Here is a 25,309-nt window from a genome sequence, read left to right as displayed (position 1 = left end):
TCCTTGTTTTCTTATGCTACGATATTTTCCTTGCGTTAATATTGGTTTCTTATGTTGTTCTTACCATATTAACTTATGATTTGACTAATGGAAATGTATTTTTTTGTTGAATACGATATGTTTTTGATTGTCTTACTTTATTGTTTAGATATTTAGTTTGCCGTGTTAACTTTATATTATCTTGTTTGAGTTAATTTTCTCTTGTTTGTCCCTTAAGACATGCATGTTAATTGTTAACGTAAATAATGTTGTAAATATGAGATCATCAACAGGATTTGGGAGAGCCCACTAGATAAACCTCCTGGTTTCTTGGGCTCTCCTGCATGTATTTGATTGTACATAATTTCTTTTTATACCATTACTTTTTTTATGTGCGAAAGGACAATAAACAATAAACAATAAACACTTGATCCTTGGAAGGCATGGCCCTCTTCTTGCCTAGTGAGCAAGAAGGTTTATCACAGAAGATGTTGAGCTTGAGTTGAAAAATATCAATAAAAGGAAAATTTCAAAATTGCTATCTTTGGATAATCTGGAACAATGTTGAATTAACATTCCATTTTAATTGGATCTTTATTATAGTTGTATCAGATACCATATCAAGGTATTGTGTACTTTTTTGGTGATGAAGCCCCCTTGTCACAAAACCAACCCATTTATGATCTGTTATTGGACTGTATGGTACCTTGTTTCTACTGTTAAAAGTATGATAATCAATGCAAACTATCTGTTGACTCACATTGCACAGGTGGGCTTTCACTAGGTTGCTGAGGTCCTCAAAGCCATTCTTTGTGTCCCTACTATGATGGTAGGTTTCAATAGTTTCCAATGCTGCAGGAATTTTGCAGTTGTCCAGGAGCAATGGCAAACACCCCTGTCCATGTTTCTTTACAGCAGTGAGGATTGCTAGCTGTAGCTCATAGTCACTTAATGTATCATCCAAGAAGTTCTGAGAGATGACTGCAACAGTGATACAACTGTTCTGTATACTATTGACCATGTTGGTCAGTATGGGTCCTAGAGAGTCACGACGTCGATAGTAGACCTTGAGGTCTTCATGCTGCTCCTCAATGTATCTCACAGCTTTGACTACAAAGTCAAGATCTTTGTCGTGATAGATAAAGGTGACATCATGATCATACAGGTGGTCACCTAGACATAGGAAAATAAAAATGAAGTAAAGCTGCTGAATATGTCAAGTTTGTAATTGTACTGAAAAATGTGATAGCTTGAGATGAATAATCCAAGGCTAAAACATTTTATAACCCTAAGTTAAGACTTTGATAATGGGAATTTCTTGCAGCATTTGATTATGACAAATAAAACAAGGAAGTTGACACAAAAAGGTGACTTGACAGTAAATAGTGTACTCTCCAAAAGCAATTTTGAATCATCTTTTCATTATTATTTCGTAACGTAAATCTTTGTTTTTGAAATCTCTACAGATCTAATATACAATGTATACAAATGATGTATGCACGAAACATGTGTAAAACGTGTGGAAAAACAAAAACATTCCATCAGAGATAGAGGGAAGAATTGCACATACAGGTACACAAAATATTTTGTAAAAATGTTGACCTGAGAAAAAAATTACACCATTCCACTATTTCTTCTATTCTATTCCTAGATTAACCAAAAATAAATGTCAACATTTTTCTGACCCCCACCCAAAAGAATTTGTCCAACCACCTGTGAATAAATACTGCACCACAGTAGTGCGCATGACGTAATGTTTTTGTTGCAGGGAATTCTGGGAAAGTAAATGCCGACCGTCACGTCACGTGGCTTTATTTACTAACAAAGGTGTGCGGGGGAGTGTGCGGGGGGACCTGGCGGGGTGTGCTTTTGTACTCAGTTTAAAGACCAAAACACGGTGTAACAGTTACACAACAAGTTCTTTTTCGCACTTGGAAGGTCATAGTAAGTTGCACATATCAAGCAATGAAAGTATAACTGTTCACTTTTGTTTTGCCAAAACTATTTTGGGCAAATAAAACTTTGACATAGCGTCCTGATTACGCTTTTGGTCGCGGATTGAACTCAGCAATATTGTAACATGGCATTTGAATTTTAAGCTTTTGACATGTCTAGCTATTCAGTGGCTGATATCACTCACCTGTCGCTTCAGCTGTTGCTCTGTCTGCCTCCTGTTGAATATGGTCTGGGATAGTGGACATGCCCGTGCTCAGGACTCGGGTTGTACTTTTCATGTAAACACGGAAATGTTGACGTTTTCACTCACCGCCGAGCTTGGTGCAGGTAACTTCAGGTGATTAAAATGTCAACAACGACTTCATTTAGTCGTAATGAGATCCCTACATTATTCGGGATGATAGAACGGTTAGAAAATATTTGCGACCGTCTATTCAGTAGACAATTAGCGCTATCAAACTGTCTAAGACTTCTGTGGACTAGCTGAAGTGAGATGTCACATGCTACCTGTTACACAGTGTTACACGTACATGTGATACCTGCTTGCTGATTGGTCAAGCCCTATACACCTGCAGCCCGGCTGCGTGATCAGCGCCAGTTAAGGCGTGATCTGTGTTTTGGTTGCCTCGTGTCAGGGGGAAGCCCCAGGACGGCACATGTCTTTCCGGTGGAAAGTCCAGACCTTTTACCCCTTGATGTCATGCTTACAACATCTTACAAAATTGCAAGTCACGTTTGTGTCATTTGACCACCTGTGCTGCGGTTATTTTGACATTTGCAGATGACTAAACGTTACCACTCGTTGCATTGGATCGTTATGAACGTTCAACACCTGAACTCCACGGTCTACGCTTCTTTTTAGTGTCGCGAAAACTAGCGCAATGTAAATATGAGGTATTGAGGGCTCCCAACACATTATTATACCAAAGAAACGCTTTTATCATCTTTATGCAATATAGAATACATACTGCATGTATACAAGTAGAAATACACATCACGACGGACGCTTCATGTCTACTCAACTGTCATGTTATATTTCACTTCACAATACAAAATGTATAACATAATATATATTTTACTCAGTACACACACTTCAAAACTCAATAGCAAAATGTTGCATAACGTTATTCAAGCATGTCCTACTTGCCACATATTTCTATAGATGCAGTCTACTGAGGTAAGACTCCAGTGTTTTGTGATGTTTACCGAAGTCTGGGTCTTCCATGATACCTTCGAAGTAGAACAGTTGGTCCCTGATCAAGGTCCGAAGGGTGGGATCATGGTAAAACAACAAGTGAGCGGCCACATAACACGTGTGGAGCAGGAAGACCGAAAAGGGAAGTGCGGTGAAGGGATACATCTCCAGAAGCTGTGTGATACCTTTGATGTTATGTCCCTGAGCGAGTGAGATATTGGCAATGACTGCCCAAATTGCTATCTCTCCGGCTAGTACAGTGACAACACAGCTCCGGACTGACCTATATGAAGTATTAGCTGTAGAGACTAGTGTACGGATAACATCGGGCACTTGGTTTTCTCTGCCAGACCTACAACATTTATACATGGCCACGATCTTATATCTACAGTTTGCAATCTGCTGAAAGCAGTATAGATCTTTAAACAGTGGGAACACCAGTAAAATTAAGTGTACATGGTGGATCTCGAACAATGGATGTCCAAGAGTCGAGAAAACTAGACCAAGCAATGGCAGTGCCAAAGTTAAGATGGTCGCGTTCATAATAGCAGTTCCACAGAACGTCATGGCGCTTCGATCTCTAGAGGATCGCACGATGTACCGTAATTTGTCCGAAATATCAGAGGGCCGTAGGGCTGTGATCACCGCTAACTGAATGTGAGACAACACGTCCTCTTGTAACGCACGTAATATGTCCTGGGGAACAAAGATACGAGCAAGTTATCTATGCAGATCCACTTGTAACGCTATTACCGGACGTAGAAAACCGAACGACAAAGTATAATACAAGTACGAAGAACTATAACAAGTTTTCAAACTTACTTAAAATATCTATAGTTTGTCGTATGCATCTACAACTAGTATCACAAAGTTATACCTACCCACTGTCGCGGTCTGCTTGGCGATTCGAACCAGGGGTAGGCTGAGATTCGTGCACCCTCTCCGTAGACGTCTGGGCACTAGATATCTGAAACAAAGGGTTTCATCTCATGAACATGAAGTGTAATGGATCTCTTGACAGAAAAGATAAAGTGTAGTGACACCCTATCAAATACACGAGGAAAAGATACTAGTACATGAGAAGTGAGCTTTACTTATTGGTACATACATGTCCCTGGATGACTTTCATCAGATCTCCTTTAAGCCGGTCAAAATCCCCGTTGAATGAGACCGTCCTGGCCGCCGCTAGCAGACCTGGAGGGTCACACCCCTGGCAGATCACTGCGACCACCAGCTTATCCTGACTTTGTGCCGCCGTGACCATGGCAATCTCCAAGTCGAGTAGCCCGCCGCCACGCATGAAAGGATCAGAAATGATGACGACGATGGCGCGCGAGTTTCGCATGGTGTTTTCCACCCAGTCCGTTATCAACTGATCAGGCTGGATGAAGGCATCGCGGTGTCTGAAGAAAGTGCTGTAGTTGTGCCGCTCTACAGAGAACACCAGAAACCTGGCCAGCTCTAAGTCCCGGCTGTGGTACACAAACGTCACGTCTGCAAACGGGACAGGAAAAAGTTATAACTTAGGGACCGATGTCAAATTCGTCAGGTTCTGTCACAGCCTGCTTGAAAATTCTACGACAAAATCTTACGACGACTATGATCACTCCTTTGTCGAGACAGAAAACATTTCAAGGAGACTAAGGTTATAGATATAGATTAAAAGTTGCCTGATGAATTACATAATCACACAATGTAATACAATGTGGATTTATTAGGTTCATTTGCGTGGTATCTGGCTGACGAAAAGGCCGTCCCAGAATTGCTTACTGCGTACCTAGGCTTGTCGCTCTTGTAAATAGATATTTAGTCTTTAACCCTGTGGGAACGACCTGGTCTTTAGAACGTCTGATGTACACACAAGTCCAGCCTGACACAAGTCCATCCTGTCACAGTTGTTTCTGTAGTTTTTAGTAGCCCTGCCCCCAGGAAATTAGCGTCATGAGCGATAGAATAGATAATTCGCCTTTGCTTAAAATATGGAGGAAACATGTACAGCTGTTTCTATGTACATTGTAAGACGTCCATGTGTTCGGGACTAAGCGGGTACCCGTGTTTCATTGTGAAACATGACACATTGTGTGCCCTAATGAATTGGAGGTCGCATGTTTTGTCAAATATAAATCTAACGTAACGTAGTTTAACCTGACTTGCAGCTTGTGAATTCCGAAATAGCCATTGGTAAGAAACAGTTCAACTGTAATAATCTTGTCTCCGACTCAAAGCTAACGTTAGCTATATATAGCTATGACCTTCAGAATTTGTCATGCTCAGAGATCCTTACATTCTGTATCCCTACAGCAGCTTTGGCGTCTTCGTTATGTACTAAAACTTTGAAATCCTACTGTACGTACCCTTCTTGACCAAATGCTGGATTGGTGCTACCATCTTTGAGTGCTTCACAGTCTGTCCACGTATCTTTTCCCTATGTTGCCTGCGGAGGAGTTTTAGCCTGCGTTGTTCTCATGGAGGAAAACCAATACACCTTCTTTTGTGCCGACCTGGTGTTGGGTCACGGGAGTAAATATGGCGCCGTTGGTTGGGTCATGTTTCAAATCCCAGATTGCAACGCTCGCTGTGATTGACTTATAAAAGATCGTAAGGGGACATATTGCACCATCATGCTGTAAATAGGGAAACATTGGCTACATGTGGAAATTGGGCTGGTACCTTTGCACTGACATTTTCACACATAAACAAGCACGAAGAAAACTGCATGCTTCACTCATAGCCTTTACTGAACCAAGATACTCTTAAATACAAATATCACGTGCTACGTTCATCCACGTACCACCAAAGGTGCAACAGCCAGTAAACTTTCATTCTTTTTATTGTCAAGTTTTCATAACGTGTACATTTTGTACAATGTTTGCCACTACAAATTGTGATTTGCTCAAGTTTATTATTTCTTAACAATGGAAACAAGATGTGCAGAAAAAGCTGAAAATGTGCATGTCTTTCTGTTGATACATATAGTTAACAAAACTACTGACACTTCCTGAGTAGTAGCAGCATCAAACAATTGCATTGTACATGTCAACAACGTGGCTTCAGATTACCGTGATATCGATATTCTACTTTTTAGCATATATCTGACTGTGACACATCTCACACAATGTTTCTAGTACCTATTAGCAGCAATATCTTTTTCAATACTTCTACAAAAAAATTATCAATTTTCCAGATCAACTTGGACACTGTCACTGAACCGTAATATTTATAGCAAGTATCGTATATGCTACCGAAATTACATCCGACTATGTACTAATTGCCAGGAAGACGGAACAATGATATTCTTTGCACGAGAGCATATAGTTTACTAACAGCTCTGTACTAGCCGCTAACAAAAGTAATGTTTACTCCTATCTATATTTACTAAGGAATTCGAGGTTACAAATATATTGCTAGTTGTCGTTTCCTGATATAAAGGCGAACGACTCTTGTATATGGCTTGTTGTGGTACCAGTACAGTGCATTATCAGCTGTGAGTTCTGTGTAATACAGACGTTCCATTCAATAGATGATAATTGTCACCGACTGTAGTCTTGGTAATTGCCCTGAAATCTCCAAGCAGATGTTAGGGTGAAAAATCGTAACGCTCAAAATTTTCTAGGTAGCTATCACTGAGAATCCCGACAGTCAAGAACTCTACGATCTTTTATTCAAACATCTCCCCGGGGATTATTTACCCTGTGCATGTAACAAGTAGTTAACGTTTATTCTGCGCCTTCCGAAGTTTGCAGAAACATGGTACTCGGCCCCGCTAGCCTAGTCACCGCTCTGTGGTGTAGAAGGACCACGGTCCTCTGGGCGGGCCGCTGATGGGCACCATGTTCACCCAGCGGGTCTCCGTCACTTTCCCCACGTCAGGCAGCGTCACTGACGACCGCGTGATCTCTGGTGTACCGGGACGTAAAAAAAGACAAGTGTGAAACAGGAGGATCGTCGAGGGAGGAAAGAAGCCTCTACCGGGGCTTGGGAAGCAACTGGAAAGGACAGGAATTGGCCAAATAGACAGATGATATGCCAGCTAGCCAGGGGAGTTGGTCCGCGCAAAAAGAACAGTTTGCGCCGAACTACTCCCCTAGCATATCATCTGTCTATTTAGCCAGTTTCTACTCTTTCCAACCGCTTCCCGAAGCCTGGTAGAGTCTAGGCGGAAAGAATTGTACCAAGGGTTCGCTATTAGCCTGTCGCTGACATTAAAGGAGAATACATAAGTACATAAATATCAAAGCAGCGATATCTAAACGTGATTTAAAGTAACACTTTCATACGACAATGTTCTACTGTGGGCCCCCATATTTTCCAATAATGCCACATTGAGGCTGTTACATCAACATATAATTACTACTAGTATCATTGGAAGCAGCAAAAAGCACTCCTTCAATTATCTAAGATCTAGTCTTAAGATTCTTAAACTGTGTAAGTCTTGAGTACCCAAGAAGATGTTCTCCCACTCACCTGAATGCACAAGTGGATTCTGTGGCTTGTAAACTGTGCCCCTTCCCGTGATCCTCGGCGCGGGCCTGAGTTCGGGAAGTCTCAGCTGTAGACCGTCTGCGCTCTGTTGTAATCTGTAGAACAGACAGTCATGAGCTGATCATATACATGTACGTCTGGAACATTATATTTCTGCATAAAGAAATTTGCGTACAACTTAGCAGAAATAGTTTCCTTCTACGATAGTTTATGTCATTAGAAGTTTAGCATCGAGCATTTTAGTTCTAGTTTGAGAGGTGGGCTTCTATGTCACGTCGAAATCATTTCTGTCTGAGACACCAACATTAAATGTCCATCAAAGTTAGAACTTCACTCAATGATAGCTCAGCAATTAGTGGTTCGACCAATAACGCAGTGGCTGCATGTCCGTCAAAGACTTTTGTTGCTTTTATTTTGCATATCTTCGATTTAAGTCAGTTTGACCTATCGTGGTGGGCAGGGCTATGGGCCCGGGATTGGTGTATATACAGCGATGTCGCTACCTACTAGTAGTTCGTATGGTCATACTCTGACATGTGTAAAGTCTGACCTCAGGTTGTGATCGCTGAATTTCTTGAGTTTCCTTGCGTTGAGACTGTCCGCCGGTAGTCTCTGCCTGGGCAGGCCGTTGGTCTGTGCCCGCGCCCGTGTCCGTGGGACGTCTATGGACTGGTCGTACAGAGAAGGGGCTGTGCGCGGCTGGTCCTTCCAACTGCGTTTCAGGAATATCCGACTCCAGTCGAAGTGCTTGTGGTTCGGGTCTGCAAAATAACGTTTACTTATCATTTCTAGATCTAACAATTCGTATATATTAATCATCCTAATAATTCGAAAACCAGTCACATCTCAAGGATAGTAGCCATAGAACAGCGAGAGATCTGCAGGAAAATTAGATGGATTATGTGAATTTATTGGAACAACGGAGGAGATTGTATGATGTACTAGGCCAGAAAAGTGTAGTGTTGGAGGGCCCCTTGTGCAATCTTCGGCTTTCTTAAATCTGTTTCTGCAAATCCTGCCGACTTTCGTCGAGATTCATGATCTTCAACTGCACCCCATTTCCTGTGTCAGACCTTTTGATATCCCACCCACATGCCGTCAACCTACTCCGTCCGGACAAGCCTAAACCTACAGACAATATTTTCGGAATAAAATTTATTGAGAAAGTTAAGAATTAAGTCTTAAAACACTCACATGACTGTCCGTGCCCTGCATATGTGACGTCTGTGTGCGGCAGAAGGTGGATGTTGTACGACCTCTCCGGGGCAGCTGTGGGAGGTTTGACCGGCACGGTGTAACGCCCGCCGCCTGCTGTCTGCCGCAGGGATACCTGGGTAAGGTACGGCAGCTTTTCCCGCGCCTCCTGCAGCTCACGTTTAGCCCTGTGGGAGTTAACGACCTGGTCGTTAGAACGTCTGATGTACACACAAATCATGTCCTACGATTTTTTTCTGTGAACTGACTAAATTGAAAATTAGCCACGGGACTGAGAGATTGAGTAACGCAGGGTATAATTTCTGAGGCGTCGCCAAAATCTAATATACTAATTACATAGATGTTTCATAGCGTTTAGAGAGAAAACAAAAATGTTCTCCTCAGATTACTACATTACTAGAAAAAGCGAGATCTGTTTCAGAAAAATAAAAGTCATGCCCAAGTTAGACTTTAGAGTAGCGACATGCTATAACGTTGTTCTAAGTCATATTCTTCGTCCTTTACATGCTACCTGCGATCAGCCGTCGCAATTTGCGAAAGACTTAGTATTATTGTCATCTTATAAGCATTCCATTCCATCTCTAAAGCCTCCATCATACCACTTCAATCGATTTCTCAGCATTAACACTATTGACTTAGATTCCTGACAGAAGCTTCGAGGGGAATAGATTCGCCCTTCATGTTTAGCGCCACCTATACAATTAGCACAAAACTGCAAGTGTACGGTCTCAACGTCAGCTCGGTGACGTTTCCACAGCAACGCCCAAACTATTTGCCGCGACATTTCTGTCAACACACGGTGCGGTAGGTGGCGTGTGGGCCTTAAATACCTGAAAATAAATACCCGGTTCTTGACAGGTGTTCATTATATTCCCTGTTCATATGTCCATCTCAGTTTCTCCTTTGACGATGATGACATTATGGAGCTTCAGTGATCTTAAAGAATGTAAATTTGGGTCATCCGTGGCCAGAGAAAAGACCGCCAGCTGAATCCAGGTGTTATAGGGCAGGTGTAAGGCACAGGTATAATTAGTCCTCATTGTGAATCAGCCAAGGAAAACACGAGTCTATAGAAAGGAACTGGTCCGTGCGGACAGGCGTGAAAGGAGAACCTGCGGACACAAACTGTGTGCTCGGTTCACGGTCACTGCAAATGTAAGGGAGCGTGAGTATCGAAGCCGCTCCGCTTTTGTGTCAGCCCCGGATCAGTTCACCGAGCTTTTTGTACAGAAGAAGAATACCAAAGAATACAGAAGGCCCCCACGCAAAACTGTGGACGATGCTTAATTGGTTCCTTTTCTTGCAGAGCTTGCTTAAAAGAGCTGGTATAACTGATGTCGATGCCTTATCCTTGACACTCATAAAAATTAGGTTCCTTCCCTACTTTGGATCTAACGTTAATGTCAGACGAAAATTATCCGGAGCGGAAAAAAAGAAATAAAAGGCAGGGAGTCTTGTGACAAACATGCCTGTGTAAAGACATCTTATCAACGACAAACTTAAGCCATGTCATACGAAAGGTGAAAGAAATGATAATCAATGTTGAAGTTTAAAATGTACAAAAGAGCATATCTATGCCTTCAAGTGTCACTTGTGTCTACCTTATAAGTAAACAGTTCGCAGTTCTATTGACCGATGGTAAACATGCGGCATGACGACGCCACTTCTGAATAAAAAGCACATCCCCGTGCGCAAATACACTCATTGAGACCAGTTAGTGCCCTTATAAACTCATCCGTCTTTCTGAGGAAAGGTAAATCGGTAAAGGAAAAGCCAGACCTTTGTGGTTGCAAACTTTCTTATCGCTTTCAGGCCATAAGTCACCTGAAGTTCACCTGGGGTCGATCACTACAAGCTAGCGTGTACCAAACACAGAACGTTATTGTATTGGTTGGCACAGACGACTGAGCAAGACGATGAACTAGTATATGACTTTAAAACACACCTTGAAGATCCTGTATGGTACAAAATCCATAAATATTCTATGCGATTCCGATGTAAAAAAAATAGCCATGGAATAACATTCACCCTGGTATATGCTAGGACTCAATTGTTTCTTAACGCATCTTGTACTAGTACTTGTAACCAAGCACAGAGCCAGGTTGATTGATTGATTCAGAAACATCCATGCTAGCGAGGGGAGCGTCCCTATACTGTCTCCTACAACAAGCTTTGCAAACACTGTGATAGACTAGACAAACCTTACCATGACCACATAGTTGCTAACACCTGCCGAGTCTCACATAAGCACCCGTCAATGAGCTACAAGAAAACGTGTACGCCACAACTGGTGTCGCCTCCACCTTGGGAAACATGGATGAAACCGGGGCTGCCCTATTTGTACAGGTCCAAGTAGTCCGGACACGGGTGGAGAAGAAACAGAAGAGAACCGACCACAAACAGCGGCTAGCCTGGAGTTGTTTTCGTAGCTACAATGCACTGTTTCAACAACAGAAAGAGCATGGCTTTCCACTCCAATGATTAACCCTTCACTTTATTCGAATTTGAGGTTAAAAACAACCTTCAATGTTCAAAAATCAGCTTTTTAGGGAACCATTTTACACGATTGATATCTGTAAGACATTGTGAAGAAGAATCGTTTTATACCAAAGACAAGAGAGTTAACGAAAGGGTAAATGGATTCCTGTCGCATTCATGATCAACAAAATATTTACTCGTCAACGTTATCACCAGCACACATCCACCAATAACAAATTTTGTTTCACACATCTTCGTTCTAAATGGTGACGTTTTTTGACTGATAACAAACCGTTTTCAGCGTAAAATGTACTAGAGGCACGTACTATATACAGAACTTCTACCCACAAGGACGAAGTTTAGGAAAACAATTTGGTCTGACTATATAAATGGCAAATTTTTGTAGAGACGTTTCAAGTGCAGCGAATTCGCTAGCCTCCTTCCCCAGGCCTTCCGAGTATTATGGATAGTAAGATTCAATCTTTGGCAGTAAGATTATGATACCCGATCAATTAAGATAAGAGTATATCAATCTTTGGATAGTAAGATTAGCCCAAATTAAACACCGTGAATTATTGTCCTGGGAAGTCAGTCTTAGGAAGAGCAATATTTCCCCTAACTGCGCGGGAAATGAGCTCTACAGTGTTAATCTCCTCTGGCCAATTATTCTCCCTGTTCGGATAAATGTTACTATTTTCAAGCCGTGTTGTTAGTTCGGTGGTGACAAGAAATTTTCTACCTACAACAGGACGCTCTGTACTTACATGAACAAAACTCCTGTTTTTATAACGCCCTTTAAAAATAAATAGAAGGAAACTACAGCAACAAAGCCAACACAGTACTTAAGGTGAAGGTTAGACTGAGTAAAACGAACATCACACAGCAATCTGATTCACAGTAAAAAATTTTCAAAGCCAAAATCAGCTGACGCTGCCTTCTGTCGATAACGGTAACGTACGCCAAATGGAACCCATATCCTAAAGTTTAGACTTGACGGCGTATTTCCCACTAACTTACGTACCTGTCAGGTGGTGTTGCTACGCGTGTACAATAGTCACCAAACACGGTGTTGACCAAGTGAACCATGCCGCTAAAGTCTCCAACACCGCGCCGATAGAAGTAATATCTCCTGCACGGTGCCGCCCGGCGTGTTTATGGCACGCCCGCTGTTTCTCTGTAAACCTCCTAAAAGCAGATGTACTGTCAGATGTACCAACAGGTTAGGTTGTTGGCGTCTTTCTTCCAGGATGAAGAGTTATGTTTACCACACCTTCGCTGCTAACGTCTTCACAAAAGGCGTCTTATCGAGTTTCGGGGTCTCGACACTGAGCCTGAGGTTTTGAAAACAAATCGAAGGTTACAATACACGGCTTTTGATTCCTCAGCGGATCGCTTCCAACATGGCGTCCACGTTGCTATGACGACAGATTATAGCGCCACGGCCGTGTTTTCTAACCTGACAGTAGTGTTTGATAAGCCAAGCAAAGGTAGTAATTAAGAGACTGAGTCTCTGGTGTGATTGGCAGGTCTCTCAGTGTCCCGCTATAAAAACGTGAATGGACCACTTGTTAACGCAATAAGAACGGATACTGTAAACACCTGCATGTGAAGCGCCGGCACTTCCGGCCAGACGGTTTCATTCCCATCTTCGTTGTTCCTGCTCTTGCCTGAGGGTGTATATGTATATTAATCAGATTCAACAACGTTGACGTTAATTCTTCATTTTGTATTAAGCAAATCTTTTACTAGGGCGCGGTCGCATTTGTCGTAGATCGTCGTCCAATTTTGATGTGGTCGTAGAATTTTCAAGCAGGGTGTGACAGAACCAACCGCCGACAAGGATCTATAAGACAGCCTTTTCTTTCCGTAAACAGATAAATTTGTAAGAAATGTGCACGACTACTCCAAGTTTGCGATCGTACGATGATCGTACGACGTAAGTGGTCGCCCCTTAAGGATTCTGTTATGCAGATCGATCCACAGATCTTTTTAAGCTGCACATTGTGATGACTCCTTGCGCAAAAAAAAGTAACAAATCTCTGAACATCTAGACCTACATAAGGACCAAGACGTCCTGAAGTTGCGGTATAAGTTGATAGGTGGGGTTCTTACTTAACCGTTCATGTTATGACCGTTAAAATCGATCTCTAGGCAGTATGGCGAGTAACAAAGAAAACCAACAGGCTGAAACTGAGTGCTTATATATAGAACAGTGATATATCATTGCATGCAACATTTCTTATTCCACTTCTAGGTGCCATCACGTTTGAGACTAAGGTACTCATTTTCACCTGCGTCGAGGGAGGAAAATAGGTGTAAAGTGCCTTTCCACAGAGCTAGCGCACCAGTGTGGCCTGGCAATGATTGGAGCCAAAAACCCTAAACACAAGACACCCTTGCCACCGGATTTTTGTCACCACTTATCTATGCTTTTTATTGGCATGGGTACCAAGTGCAGCAACTGATATGGGGCCAATATAGGCGCACATGCAACATAAAGTCATTGGTGGTGGTGAAACAAAGGTTTGTAGCTTAGAAGATAGCACGCTTGCTCCTTGAAGCTGCTAAACAGATTAGTCCTACGAAAAAACAAATTTGTTCATTTAGTTCTGAAGAAGCCGTGTGCTTCATGTGTGTGACAGCCACATTTATTTCACACGGTTTTCACTCAGGGACGGCCCGATCTTTTGATCTTGACTTGTCGGCGCCGCGCTTTCTTCTAATTGCGGCATCTGTCTTCTTGTATTCGCGCTCACATACGTCTTGGGTACGATTTTGATGCCTAGGCTTTTCAGGCTAATCTCCAAACAGATCTTTTGGTGGCTGCAAAGACAGTATCAAATTGGCCAGGCTTTTTCATTTGCCAGACAATTCCCAATTGGCTGTCATAAAAAATATATCAGTACAAAGAAAGAGAGCCCGATGAAACGTCTATAAAAACACGCAAAAAATAAGCCGAAGTCTACACTTCTGCTAGGAGAGTATTTTCAGATGGGCTATGACAGAACCTACCACCGACAAGGATCTAAGACAGGACAAAATGAGTTTTTCTGTCATGATGTATGGCTTTAGAACTGTCAGGGTGTCGCGGTGGAATTTCGTAGGTATACTTCTGCGGGCGTGTACTGAGGATTTACTACAGCTGGGCGGCGGAGTAAACCGCCTTTATTTTGCGTCCTCAAGACAAATGTCGTGACACAACAATTACGTTCTCTTACTAGTATTTATTTCCCCCACAGTCACAGAGACAGAGTCACTCAGGAATATGTTATAAGCCAACGTCAGTCCTCCAAGACGAGTAAACACTTCAAAAGATTTCTAGATTCATCGAACACTGAAGTTTTATTACATTCCTGCTTATCCACGCGCACAGTTGCAGAGAACTTCATGCATTCATGAAGTTTGAATCCGTTTGGACAAAAGTCTTTTCAGTTATGCTCGTGTTTTTAAAATTACCGAGCTGCCCAACGGGCACCCAGGCATCTTAAAAGATGCCTGGGTGCCCTTTAGGCAGCGCGGTAATTTCCCCGCTGGTACTCTAGCCGGTTGTAGCTGCACAAGACGCCTAGAGGGTTGTGTTTCCTCCTACTTTTACATTTATCCTATCAAAGGGCAAATTCAAAGGCCGGGTGACCTTTCTCCGCTTTTTGATGGATGAAGGAGGTTGTTATCAACGTTCTCGTCGGGATGTGCCGCCTCTGGATCCACTAGTTCCATTTTAATCAGCTCGGAAAGAAAATGTGCTTAACCTCAGCATTGATCGCTGAAGGAACTTGGGATTTGGCCAAGACGTGATAACTCCTCCACAAAGACGTCTATAAAGTTGTGAATAAAAATCATCCTATGTTAAGCCACAGAGATAGCTTCTGTGAATGCCTGGATTGCTGCAATCTAGTAATCTTTCTTAAATGGGAAGTTCGCGATATGCTGCTAGCTATGTCTACTGCAACATTCATCTCGAAGTGCGATAGATGTACTTTATCACTTTAGTTGACTTATGTACTAACAGTGTCTATTGAGTATACAGGACGGCATGGTGTCTTTCTGATGATACTATAATGAGCCATCAGCCGTCACGGACTTAGGTGATTTGAGATTCGCAAATTTCGAGTCAAGAGTTTGATGCATTACCGCCAGCATCGGGCAATTTCTCCGTGCATCGGCTGTAAAAATCTACAGTAAAGTAATCTACAGTGAAAAGTTGTCTAGCTAGCTAATGCTCCCCTTCTACAGTATGATATCAACATTACAAAATCTTTCCCGTTCAGAAAACTCACTCAAAACTCACACAAAAAGTATGTTTACGTCATTCTTACTACAAGAGATTACAGTAAGAGCTGCAGAAGTCAGCATTGACATTAGATAACAGTATTCACATTAACTATATGCATAAACATACATACAGAACCCGTTATCTAAATGGTCAACATCAATATCCATTACACACAGCCGTCAGACGATATTTTCCATGCGCCCGAAATTGGCCGTCGGCTCCCGGAAACGCCAGCCTGTCTGTGACGTCCTCAGATGGATTGTGTCTAAGAGGATTACGATAGGCTAAGCTGAAAATATTTCCTTTATATGCGGTGTAATCCTTTGAGAGACGGCCTTTCAGATATTGATAACCATAGTGCTTTCAGTGAGCTTATTGGGTATTCAGCATTCAGTTGAAATAGCTTCTTACGTATTATCAGAGTTCTACAACTACTTTTCAGCTTGAAGGCGTCCTTGGAAAGTCTTTCTTGAACGATTTCACATAGCACCCGAGGATATATATTCTTAGATATCTATGACATAATACAGCTCTAGGGCATAAAAGTGCTATTATGAATTCATATTGATACAAACCACTAAAGGCTGTGTCACATACATGTTCATAATGTACTGTGAGAAATTGAAAGATGAGAGACATAAATGTTAATACTTTAACTAATACCCTTAGTTACAATACTTACGGCGTTACGTATAGAGTTCCGTTTTCAATTTGTTGTCGAATGTATAATTTTGTCGACTGCGCCGCAGATGATGATGATGATGAATGCACAAGTTGCCATTGACATTTGGAAAGTTAGTTTAATGCCGTCTCGTGCAGTAATGTTAAGTATTACATAAATCACATAACTCGGGGCTATGTGTAGTCCCTGTATGCAATATATCTATGCTAAGCAAAATGAATATGCGATAGAAAATGAAAGGATAAAAACAGATTACCCGTAATAACATACAGGTAAAAAGATGCTGATGGTAAAAGCGGAAGGGCTATAAAAATGCAATGGGGGAAAGGATTGCAAGTCATTTTCATTATGAGCCGAATAGGCTGCGTTGTATAATTTGGGCAATGTCATTTACAATGTTAAAAGAACAATTTTCTTACAAAGTAATGGTGCTCATTAAGTAAAATGTCCAAACTAATGTCTTTCCATCAATACTGAAGCTATCGTGACCACGCACATGTGCTGTCGGTGTAGATTTGTTCTCTTCATGGAGAAATAAAAAGCCTAGCTGTTGAGTCGTCGTGTCTACCTACGTATACCAGTGGACACAGTAAAGAGTAAATTTCATCCTATCCTGTCAAGTGACCATTTTATACGCCTTGATTTTCGATCGTGTTACCATTTTTCACTAGCAGTACACAAAGGACAAGGACAATGTGACGTAGACTCAATAGGGCTGCGTACCTAAACGTAACATCAGGTACAGGTACAGGTACCGGTACAGAGGTTTAGGTACAGGTCCGGACCTGTACCTGTACCTGAACAATTTGACAAATTAACACGTGTTCTTCACTTTTTCAATCATGACACAGAAACAATAATAAAGTGTTGACAACTTGTCAACTTATTCAGAAAACATCAAACATAACTAAGTTAAATTATGTTTCCTTTCTCAGTTCTCAGTCACTTAATCTCAGAGTCAGACTCACAGACTCACTTACTGAACAGTGAACACACTTACTGACAAAAACTAGATATAACAAAATGTATGTTACCTATCTTTAGTCATATACATGGTGTAAAGTGTAAACTAGATATTTCGGTATATACTCGTTACTTCATGATCCGGTATTTTGGACCTGTACCGAAACGATTTTTACGGTATTGGACCGGTACAGTGTACCGGTCCGCAGCCCTAAGACTCAAGTTACAACTTATTTTGCTACGCCACGTATACACAAAACAACAAAAATGAGCGGTGTGTAGTACAGTGCGCCCCCCCCCCCTTCCGTTACCCAATGTTGTAGTTGACAGATACCCAATTTCGATGTACTAGTATATAATGAGTAAGAAAATGTAGTGCTTGACTTCTATATCTATTTGACTGACATTTACATCAGTAAAATAGAGCCAAACGCGTCTTTAGGCCTCAATATATGTTTGTCTTATCATTTGCCTCCCAATGACAGGGCAGAGTCCTTGAATTCAAGCATTTAGTTAGCGCATGCGCACTACTGCCGTCACGTTGCCAAGAGGAAGTCACACTGGTTAGAAGTGTATGCTGCTCACAGAAAGTAAGGCTAGCAACATCGAAGACAACAACAACAATCCTTGAAAAGGCAGCATATGTTCTTTTAGTTTAAGGACAATATCTATGATAGACAAATAGAAGTGTTAGTGTTATAGTCTGTTATATGCATGCTTCAGGTAATTAACGACAATAATACCATAATCGCATTAATAAAGATATGTATCCTTTGTGATAGTTAGATAGATAGATATTTTCCAATAGGGGGGTCGTCAAGAAATAATATGCAGTGTACGTGATGACAACGTTTACCAACAATCCAGCATTAGTTACAAATGGCTAGTATGGAGCTCGAGTTAATTCTGAAGACGTACATTTATATGGAGATGGGTACTAGGTTACTCTTGGTAGGCCTTTCTAATCAGTACTTTCTCAACCGTGTCTGTAAAATAGGATCCTTCTCACCCCCACACCTTCAGCCCAGGACATGACGTCACTGAGACGTAAATAGAGCAGGACAGACTGGCTGCCGACTACTTTAGTTCAGCGTAAGAGTTACTCTCCAAGGATTCCTTGTAGGGGAGGGTGGGCAAAAAAACAGAACATACACTAGGAAGCTCACAATTTTTCCAAACAACCTCTGCTTGGCATGGAGAGTAGGATACTGACACTTCTATTATATGCACCTTCGAAACTGGACGTTTATCTGCCCATGACTTATGTACGATGCAAATTAGGCTAGGAACATCGACGATAGCAACAATTCTGCTAGCGGACATGTAATCGACAGACCGCGGGTCCGATTCCTAGTACCCCTGGCTAGACGGTGTGTCCTTGGGAAATGCACTTTACACGACTTTCCTCACACTCACACCTCTCAGGTGTGACATGGGTATCTGACTTCGGCTTGGGAGACAAAAGGTGTTATAAGGAGGGGATGAGCGCTCTGCCTCCAAAATTTTCTCAAAACCTTTATGTGTGTGGAGATCACAATGTTGAAATTCCTCGTAATTCTTTATCCTCGCACGGAGTTAGGTTTGTCTGAGCTAAACTGTGAAATACACGCAAACGTGACTGCCGCTCTCATCAGAAACATGTTTGTAAATAGTGTAGTTGATATTACTCTGACTTTTTAGGATTCTATTTTATAATGTATTATTAAGTATTTTAACGGCGGCTTTGTTATCAATGACGCATTTCAGGTAATATTGACGTTATTCGTGTACCTGCTATGTCATTGGAAATACAGTCTGAATCTTATGCCGGCCACGAGAATAGGAATATAGTGAGATTTTCTAGAATGAACTTCAAATACCCATGAATATACGAAGAATTTCCTCTCAGACGACATTTCGCTATTTGTGTGAAGAGGGTATTACCGGCAACGTGCTTTAAATCCACTTCAACACACCTCCATGGACCCAGAACGATATCAGGATTAGCTGGCGTTCTCCGCTAAGACGAACAATTTCACGACGTTGCCCTTAAAGCACTGGTAAGCTCATTAATCCACAGGCGCTTTCCCTCGCTTCATGAGACTGATTCGGCGAACAAAGTGTAATCTACAGATTCCATGGAGCCCAGCCAACCAACAATAAACGTGTGGAAAAGTCAGTCTCGGTAGAGGATATAAGGAATAGGTGATCTGAGGTAAATCTCACTGGGAACTTCTCACGGACTCAGAAAGGGCTTAAACGAGCCGATAGAGCAAAATCCTAAGATGATGACAAATAGAAAATGGCAAAAACTAAGCCTGTTGTTACGATGGTCATCTTGCGACCGTAAGTCTATAAGACTCACCCTAGAATGGAAGTTATCGAAAGCTTGCCAAGCACGTAAACATGAAGTTACTCCTCTGATAAAGTTTTAATAGTCTCTACAGAGCTTTCGAGTACAGAAAAGTAATGATGCTAGACATGGGTTCAAGTGGGCTCGTGACGTCATTCATTTGTAAGTCTTTCCCCTTGCATGATCAGACGTGCAGATGATACTTATATTACATTTCACTCCACTGTAGGTCTAGAGGGAAATATATGTTTTTTTCTCGTTGCTTGAAAGATATATTGATATTCCAATCGATGGTATCAGAACACAACGAAGGCTACAGGTTAAGACAGGAGATTTCAAGTGTTTCCTACAAGCATATGGACTATACACGTTTTAGCATCACGTCAACTTTCACGTTTGAACAATGTTCATCACTTCAACTAAGACAAAGACAATGGTCTTCGAGGCTAACCCTTGTTTTTGTTAACTGTTGAACATTCCATCTTTTACATCTATCCTTACACGAACTTCCCTCGCCTGGCTTCTGTTGGCATAGCTATGTAGAGTGGCCTGGCGTAACTTGGGAAGCGGTCCAATCACTTAAGTTGTCTTCAGGCAAAATCCGTGTACAAGATCAAAGCCTTTCGGATCCCAGACAGTAATGGTTCCACTAGCCGTCTAACCCACAACCTAATGGCTTCAACCTATCAGTAGCCAGGCGTAGTTAGCTATTAGTGTGTTTGACATGTACAGAAATAGACCCTCTCTAAAGAGGCTATGGGGCGTAATGGGCATGGCTGGGTAGCGGACGTTACGCTGGGTGTTATGTGCATGAGAATTGGAGCCGGAATGTTTCAATTCATGGTCTATAGTAAGGAGCCGCCGGCAAAATCATCCCCATAGTCGTCATCATCTTTTGCCAATATGGCCATGGACTTACAGTGCTTGACGCTGTCTTTGCTGGCCCATGCACAATGTTACTTTCGGTGGTAAGGATCCGGTCACATGTAACTTATGCTTGCGATTCTTGGGATAATACATGTAATGCATGTGTCCTACAGCATTCATCTGTCTTCTTAAGGGCTGTTAGGGCTACCTCAGAACTTTCTTGGCTGTTGTAGAAGGCAACCGTTTCTGCACATTTTGACTCCAGAGGAACTGGGACCAATACGTACTGCAAACTTCCAGCCAACCCGACTGGTCAGTCAAAAATCTTGGTTCCAACTTCGTTTAACGGTCCTTGTTGAATCTGATCGTGACTCGCTACATAGTTTGCACGATGACGGACTCTTATACGACATAAGAAGTTGGTCGACCCCCTTGTTCGTGTACCTCCAAGGTAAAAATTAGCAATCCAACCCTCCTTTAAAGTACTAGCATTTAAAGACATTGGAGCACAAGCACATTAAAAAAAACTTTACCAGTCGCAACTGGAAAAGAACCAAACGCGTGTAAAAACTATCAAACGGTTTCCTCTGCACGTGAGTTCTCACACGGCTTCCTTAATGGTCACATTTTCGTGCAAATGAGTTCAACAGGAAGCTACATAACCACTCCTCCTTTCTTTCTTATCTATAATGACAGCCTCTTCTGGCGCTACCTGCCAATTTGGGATGCCGAAAATTGCACCGTCAACGACAAACAGGAAGTCCAAATGCGAGAAAGAGGAACTTTAGAAGAACCTGCTTTATTCATTGCAGTCAATGGTCCTTTAGATAAGACGTAGTTATCTTCATTAGCTTTTCATGGCGTGTCTTTTTGCATAGAAGTTGCACTCCGAGGAAATATGTATTTACTTTAATAGGTCTATTACCAGTTCGCGTTCCTGGCACATGTGCAGGTCTCGCACAGACCATACACCAAATTGTACATGACATGTCGACCTTCACTTTCCAAAGAAGGTGAATGACGCAGACAGTCGCTCAGTCAACAACACTTCAGAGGCTTCCGCTGTTAGTCTATATTTAAGATCACTGGTGTAAAAAATAACGCCCATATATGCAAAACGAGAAAAGATTGAACTTAATGACACTAAAACGTTATAATGATTACATCTTAGGCCATGTTGATTTGGATATGCGTCCATGATCGGTCCATCCGCTTGCGCATCAATTTTCGACCGTTTCCAAAAAAAGTTTTCGAGCATACTGTAAATCGTACAAAATGAGCGGATACTAGTATACATGTATGTCGTATGTTGCAAAAAAGTATTGGAAAACGATACTAAAGTCATAGAATGCCGAAATCAATTTAGGAAAAGAAAAAATGTGAAGAAATGAAAATGAAGAGTCTGTTACTATTCGCCATACCATAATCTGTGTGTTTGCTCATTTGTTAAACCTTTATGACCACGTATCGTAGATTTCATAATGAAGGCAACTTTTTTTTGCCAAACGTTTTCTATTCGCATGCTCGCGTCAGTTTTGGGGTTCCCAGAGGATGCCATCTACATAATCAAATCAACATGGCCTTACTAATACATCATTCTCTAAATGTTTGTCATTCATACGACACAGGAGTTAAGCTTACCGGGGCGCCTCGTCCACCCCCCACCCACCCCGTCCCAAGATGCAAAAAAAGTTGAGTTTGAATGGGACTAACATGAGTCCGAGCCAAAGCATTTCTGAAGATCCCAACCTTTCAATTTCAGATAAAAATTATATTTACTGATAATGCAGAGTAAGCGGGCTGGAGTTTGATATTGATTTCTACGACAAGTTCAGCACAGCTTCAATACTTCAATGTAAAGTTGACGGCGGCGAGTTAACCTTCTGACTTTCGCGCGATCGGCTGGTTCCCGCCTCCAACATTTTACAAAAGTTGAGTTGACCTTCCTGTACTCTCTCATTCAATAATGTCTAAATGTCAAAACGTCAAGCACCTTTGACTTTTACACGTAGAGTTTCGAATTCTACTCAAGGGGCGAGAGCGATTTCGTACACAACGGGTCGTTTGGACTAATGTATAAGTCCTACTTAAAAGGCAGTCCTTTCGTTCAGATCAATATTTTCAACACTGATAAATGACCCGTACAGTTTCGCATTTTGACATGTCGAAAGCGTGGTATGGTAGCTTTCTGTGTAATTTGCAGACTGTCTCAACGCATTGGTAATGCCTCATAAACCTTTTCATGCATTCACCTAAGTGTGTACAGCTTTTATAACGGTTTGCTTGACTGAATGTGTACAACTGTAGGCTGGTATCCATTCTTACGGGCGGGTTTAGGAGTGTTTTAGGCCTGTCTTACTGCGCATAGGCCTTTCATTCTGACAACCTATCTTTCCAACCGACGTCTATCGTCTCAAAGTAATTGAAACCGACCCCGTAAAAGCCACCTAATGAACCGGTATTGGCGGGCGACACTCCCAGCATCGTGACAACATGGCACCCAAGATTCCAAGAAATACCTCTCCGGACGAGAATATTATCTGTTGAAAGAAGTTCTATATTCGTGGACGTGCGTCTTAGTCAGTGAGAGCCATTATATAAGTCTGTAGCTATATCATCCTCTCCGGGAACCGAGTTTGGAGCCAGTGAACGTTAAGAGCTTCATTCAGATTCAGTCTATTAACGTCATTCAATCCAGTGTTGCCGACCTCCTTGAACCGTGAATTCACAGAACAGCGCACGCGTCTTTAGGGCCCAAGGATATGGCAAATAGAATTTGCCGCTCACTAAAGCACCTTACAGAATAGACTTGCAATATTCAGAATCTAATTACAGAAGTGTACAAGGGCGAGTCGCACGCATGTGGGCCAAAGATTGGATCCGAGCTCAGAGTTGGCATTCACAAATGTCCTTTAATGTACTGTGGGGATCTGGTAGGGACAGATATTATGCGCAATACACGAAATGATAGCGAGAAAACACGGTTGTATATATTCATTTCATCAAGGGACATTTGGTGATATGGCTGCTGACATTTTAAAAGGGCAGTTGGGAGTTACGGGTCCACGGGTTCTAATACATGGTTAGGCCTGGGTCTTATAGGCATGCATCCAATGCAATTACAGTGTGGAAAAACCAAAATATTCTGTGTGATAACGTCTGTATAATGTGATATTGACATTTACTGACATTTCTTAGCACAATTTTGTCACCATTTCATACTTGACGCGTTTGAAATAGCCACCAAGCAAGCTTTGTGAGGAGTCCCTTTATTTCATGTATACCGCCCATAAATAGCTAGAATCTGCCTATATATATAGCTACAATAAAAAAGTTTTCCCGTAAGCGACATCACATTTTTGCATCATAGATACCAGTGCCAGTATGCGACAGGATTAATCTAATTTACTAAAAATGACCAGAAAATCGAGTTTGAAAATCCAGTTTTACCCCCCTGAAATTGAATTGGGTGCCTTTAATTATTAAGCTGTACAAAATTGCCACCGGGAGTTTTTGTTTATTGTAACTATATAATTGACACTTTATGGGAAACTTTTATTCTGTCTCTGTATTCTTTCAAACGATCTATTCGTCATTAAAGAATTCGTTCTCACATGCATGTATGGGTCAGTTTGGATGGGCTCGGCGATAATGACGTTAATACCCATTTCACGGTGTTTCATCGCTCTTCGGTGGTTTATTCGGTGGTTATTACAACTACTAATCACTGAAGGTATGAGGAACTTCCATCCACTACATACAACTTTATTATGGGTTCACCACACCACGAAGTGGTGGTGAACCCATATTGCTTTTTCTGATGTTTCTCCTCCTTCTCCTCCTCCTCCTGCCATATCTTTAAATGGATTCAGCTTCTTCATTTTAGGGCCTAAGGTCCTGAAATTTGGTATGGAGGTACAGTGGGCAAATACCCCTAGGCGTTTTTTAAATTTTTGTGATACAGGCTTTTAGAATGGTTTTATTTGAGTTTTTTGGCTGTGTTATAGCAAATGTATTACTGAGTTAGTGTGCAGTGTTACCACATTTGGGCATGAGTCATCACAATGGAATGCAGGGCATCAACCAATAGGCATGCAGCTTTCCTCTATTCTCCTTGCTGATTGGCTGTTAGAATTTAACAGGCTTAACTTAATTAATACCTGCACAGAGCCATTCCATACTGACAGTATGTCTGTATTCAAGTGTTTTGGTAGGTATTTTAAGCTTTCCTGCTCCAGCATTGGAATGCGGGGCATGAACGCTTCTTTTTTTCTTGAAAATCAACAGTTTGCATTATGCAATTAAAAATCCTAACCAATAATGTAGGGAATAGCTATCCAACTGTTGTAGTCTTAGTTGTATGTTACTTCATACTATAGTTATATCAATGTAAAGCATTGTTTTCCCTTGTGTTTCTCATTCTTTCCCTGCCATGTCGTAAAATGTGGTGAAGCCATTGCTGTATTTGCTCCAAAGCAAATGTCGGCCTTTCTAGTTACAACTTTCTTCCATTACATTCCGACTAAGATAACTTTGTCTTCATCAGCATAAAGGTCATTTCTCCAGACCTTGCAAAATTGCTCCTTCAGATTAAAATGTCACGTCGCATCTCATAAAGCCTTCTGCTTCAACTTATACCTTCCTCTAACCTTTAGCACATTATTAACACTTACACGCAAGGCAGTTTATACTTTGAGCTGCCTTTAAGAGCTTTCGAAATGTCGAAACATTTACAAGAAGTCAAGAGAAGTTAGGTTCTTCGCTAGGATTCGCACTCCCATAACTAGACGTTGTGTAGTCACAAGTCTGTCTCGAGTCCCTCATGAATAGGTACTGCGTGAGTGAGATGCATATTAGAAATCATTGCCACAAATTTCGTATCATCTC

General features: G+C 41.7%; 3 protein-coding genes across 4 annotated transcripts in view; all 3 read right to left on the bottom strand.

The window, feature by feature from the left end:
• The window catches only part of LOC109486744 (fatty acid hydroxylase domain-containing protein 2-like), a 2,940-nt gene extending 760 nt beyond the window's left edge, over positions 1–2,180 (bottom strand). The window contains exon 1 of the mRNA XM_019790630.1: positions 2,120–2,180. Coding sequence (XP_019646189.1) covers positions 2,120–2,180 — 61 coding nt within the window. The remainder of the gene's footprint in view (positions 1–2,119) is intronic.
• Positions 2,181–2,989: 809 nt separating this feature from the next.
• On the bottom strand, positions 2,990–5,605 carry LOC109486763. Its single transcript, XM_019790651.1, has 4 exons — positions 5,485–5,605; positions 4,239–4,624; positions 4,012–4,097; positions 2,990–3,826 (listed from the first exon to the last, which is right to left on the bottom strand). Exons 1-4 carry the CDS (start codon positions 5,516–5,518, stop codon positions 3,778–3,780), a joined length of 555 nt encoding a protein of 184 aa, XP_019646210.1. The 5' UTR covers positions 5,519–5,605; the 3' UTR covers positions 2,990–3,777.
• Positions 5,606–6,305: 700 nt separating this feature from the next.
• LOC109486758 lies at positions 6,306–12,670 on the bottom strand. Of its 2 annotated transcripts, none has more exons than XM_019790645.1 (5): positions 11,034–11,172; positions 8,807–8,994; positions 8,163–8,373; positions 7,595–7,707; positions 6,306–7,027 (listed from the first exon to the last, which is right to left on the bottom strand). In XM_019790645.1, exons 1-5 carry the CDS (start codon positions 11,042–11,044, stop codon positions 6,903–6,905), a joined length of 648 nt encoding a protein of 215 aa, XP_019646204.1. In that variant the 5' UTR covers positions 11,045–11,172; the 3' UTR covers positions 6,306–6,902. The 2 variants fall into 2 exon arrangements, with proteins under 2 accessions (XP_019646204.1, XP_019646203.1); XM_019790644.1 differs by lacking the exon at positions 11,034–11,172 and adding an exon at positions 12,327–12,670 and having other exon boundaries at positions 6,308–7,027.
• Between the last annotated feature and the right edge of the window lie 12,639 nt (positions 12,671–25,309).

Source organism: Branchiostoma belcheri, unplaced genomic scaffold (genome assembly GCF_001625305.1).
Source record: "Branchiostoma belcheri isolate BF01 breed outbred unplaced genomic scaffold, Haploidv18h27 scaffold83, whole genome shotgun sequence".
Lineage (NCBI taxonomy): Eukaryota > Metazoa > Chordata > Leptocardii > Amphioxiformes > Branchiostomatidae > Branchiostoma > Branchiostoma belcheri.
This window is presented reverse-complemented; position numbering and strand designations above follow the sequence as displayed.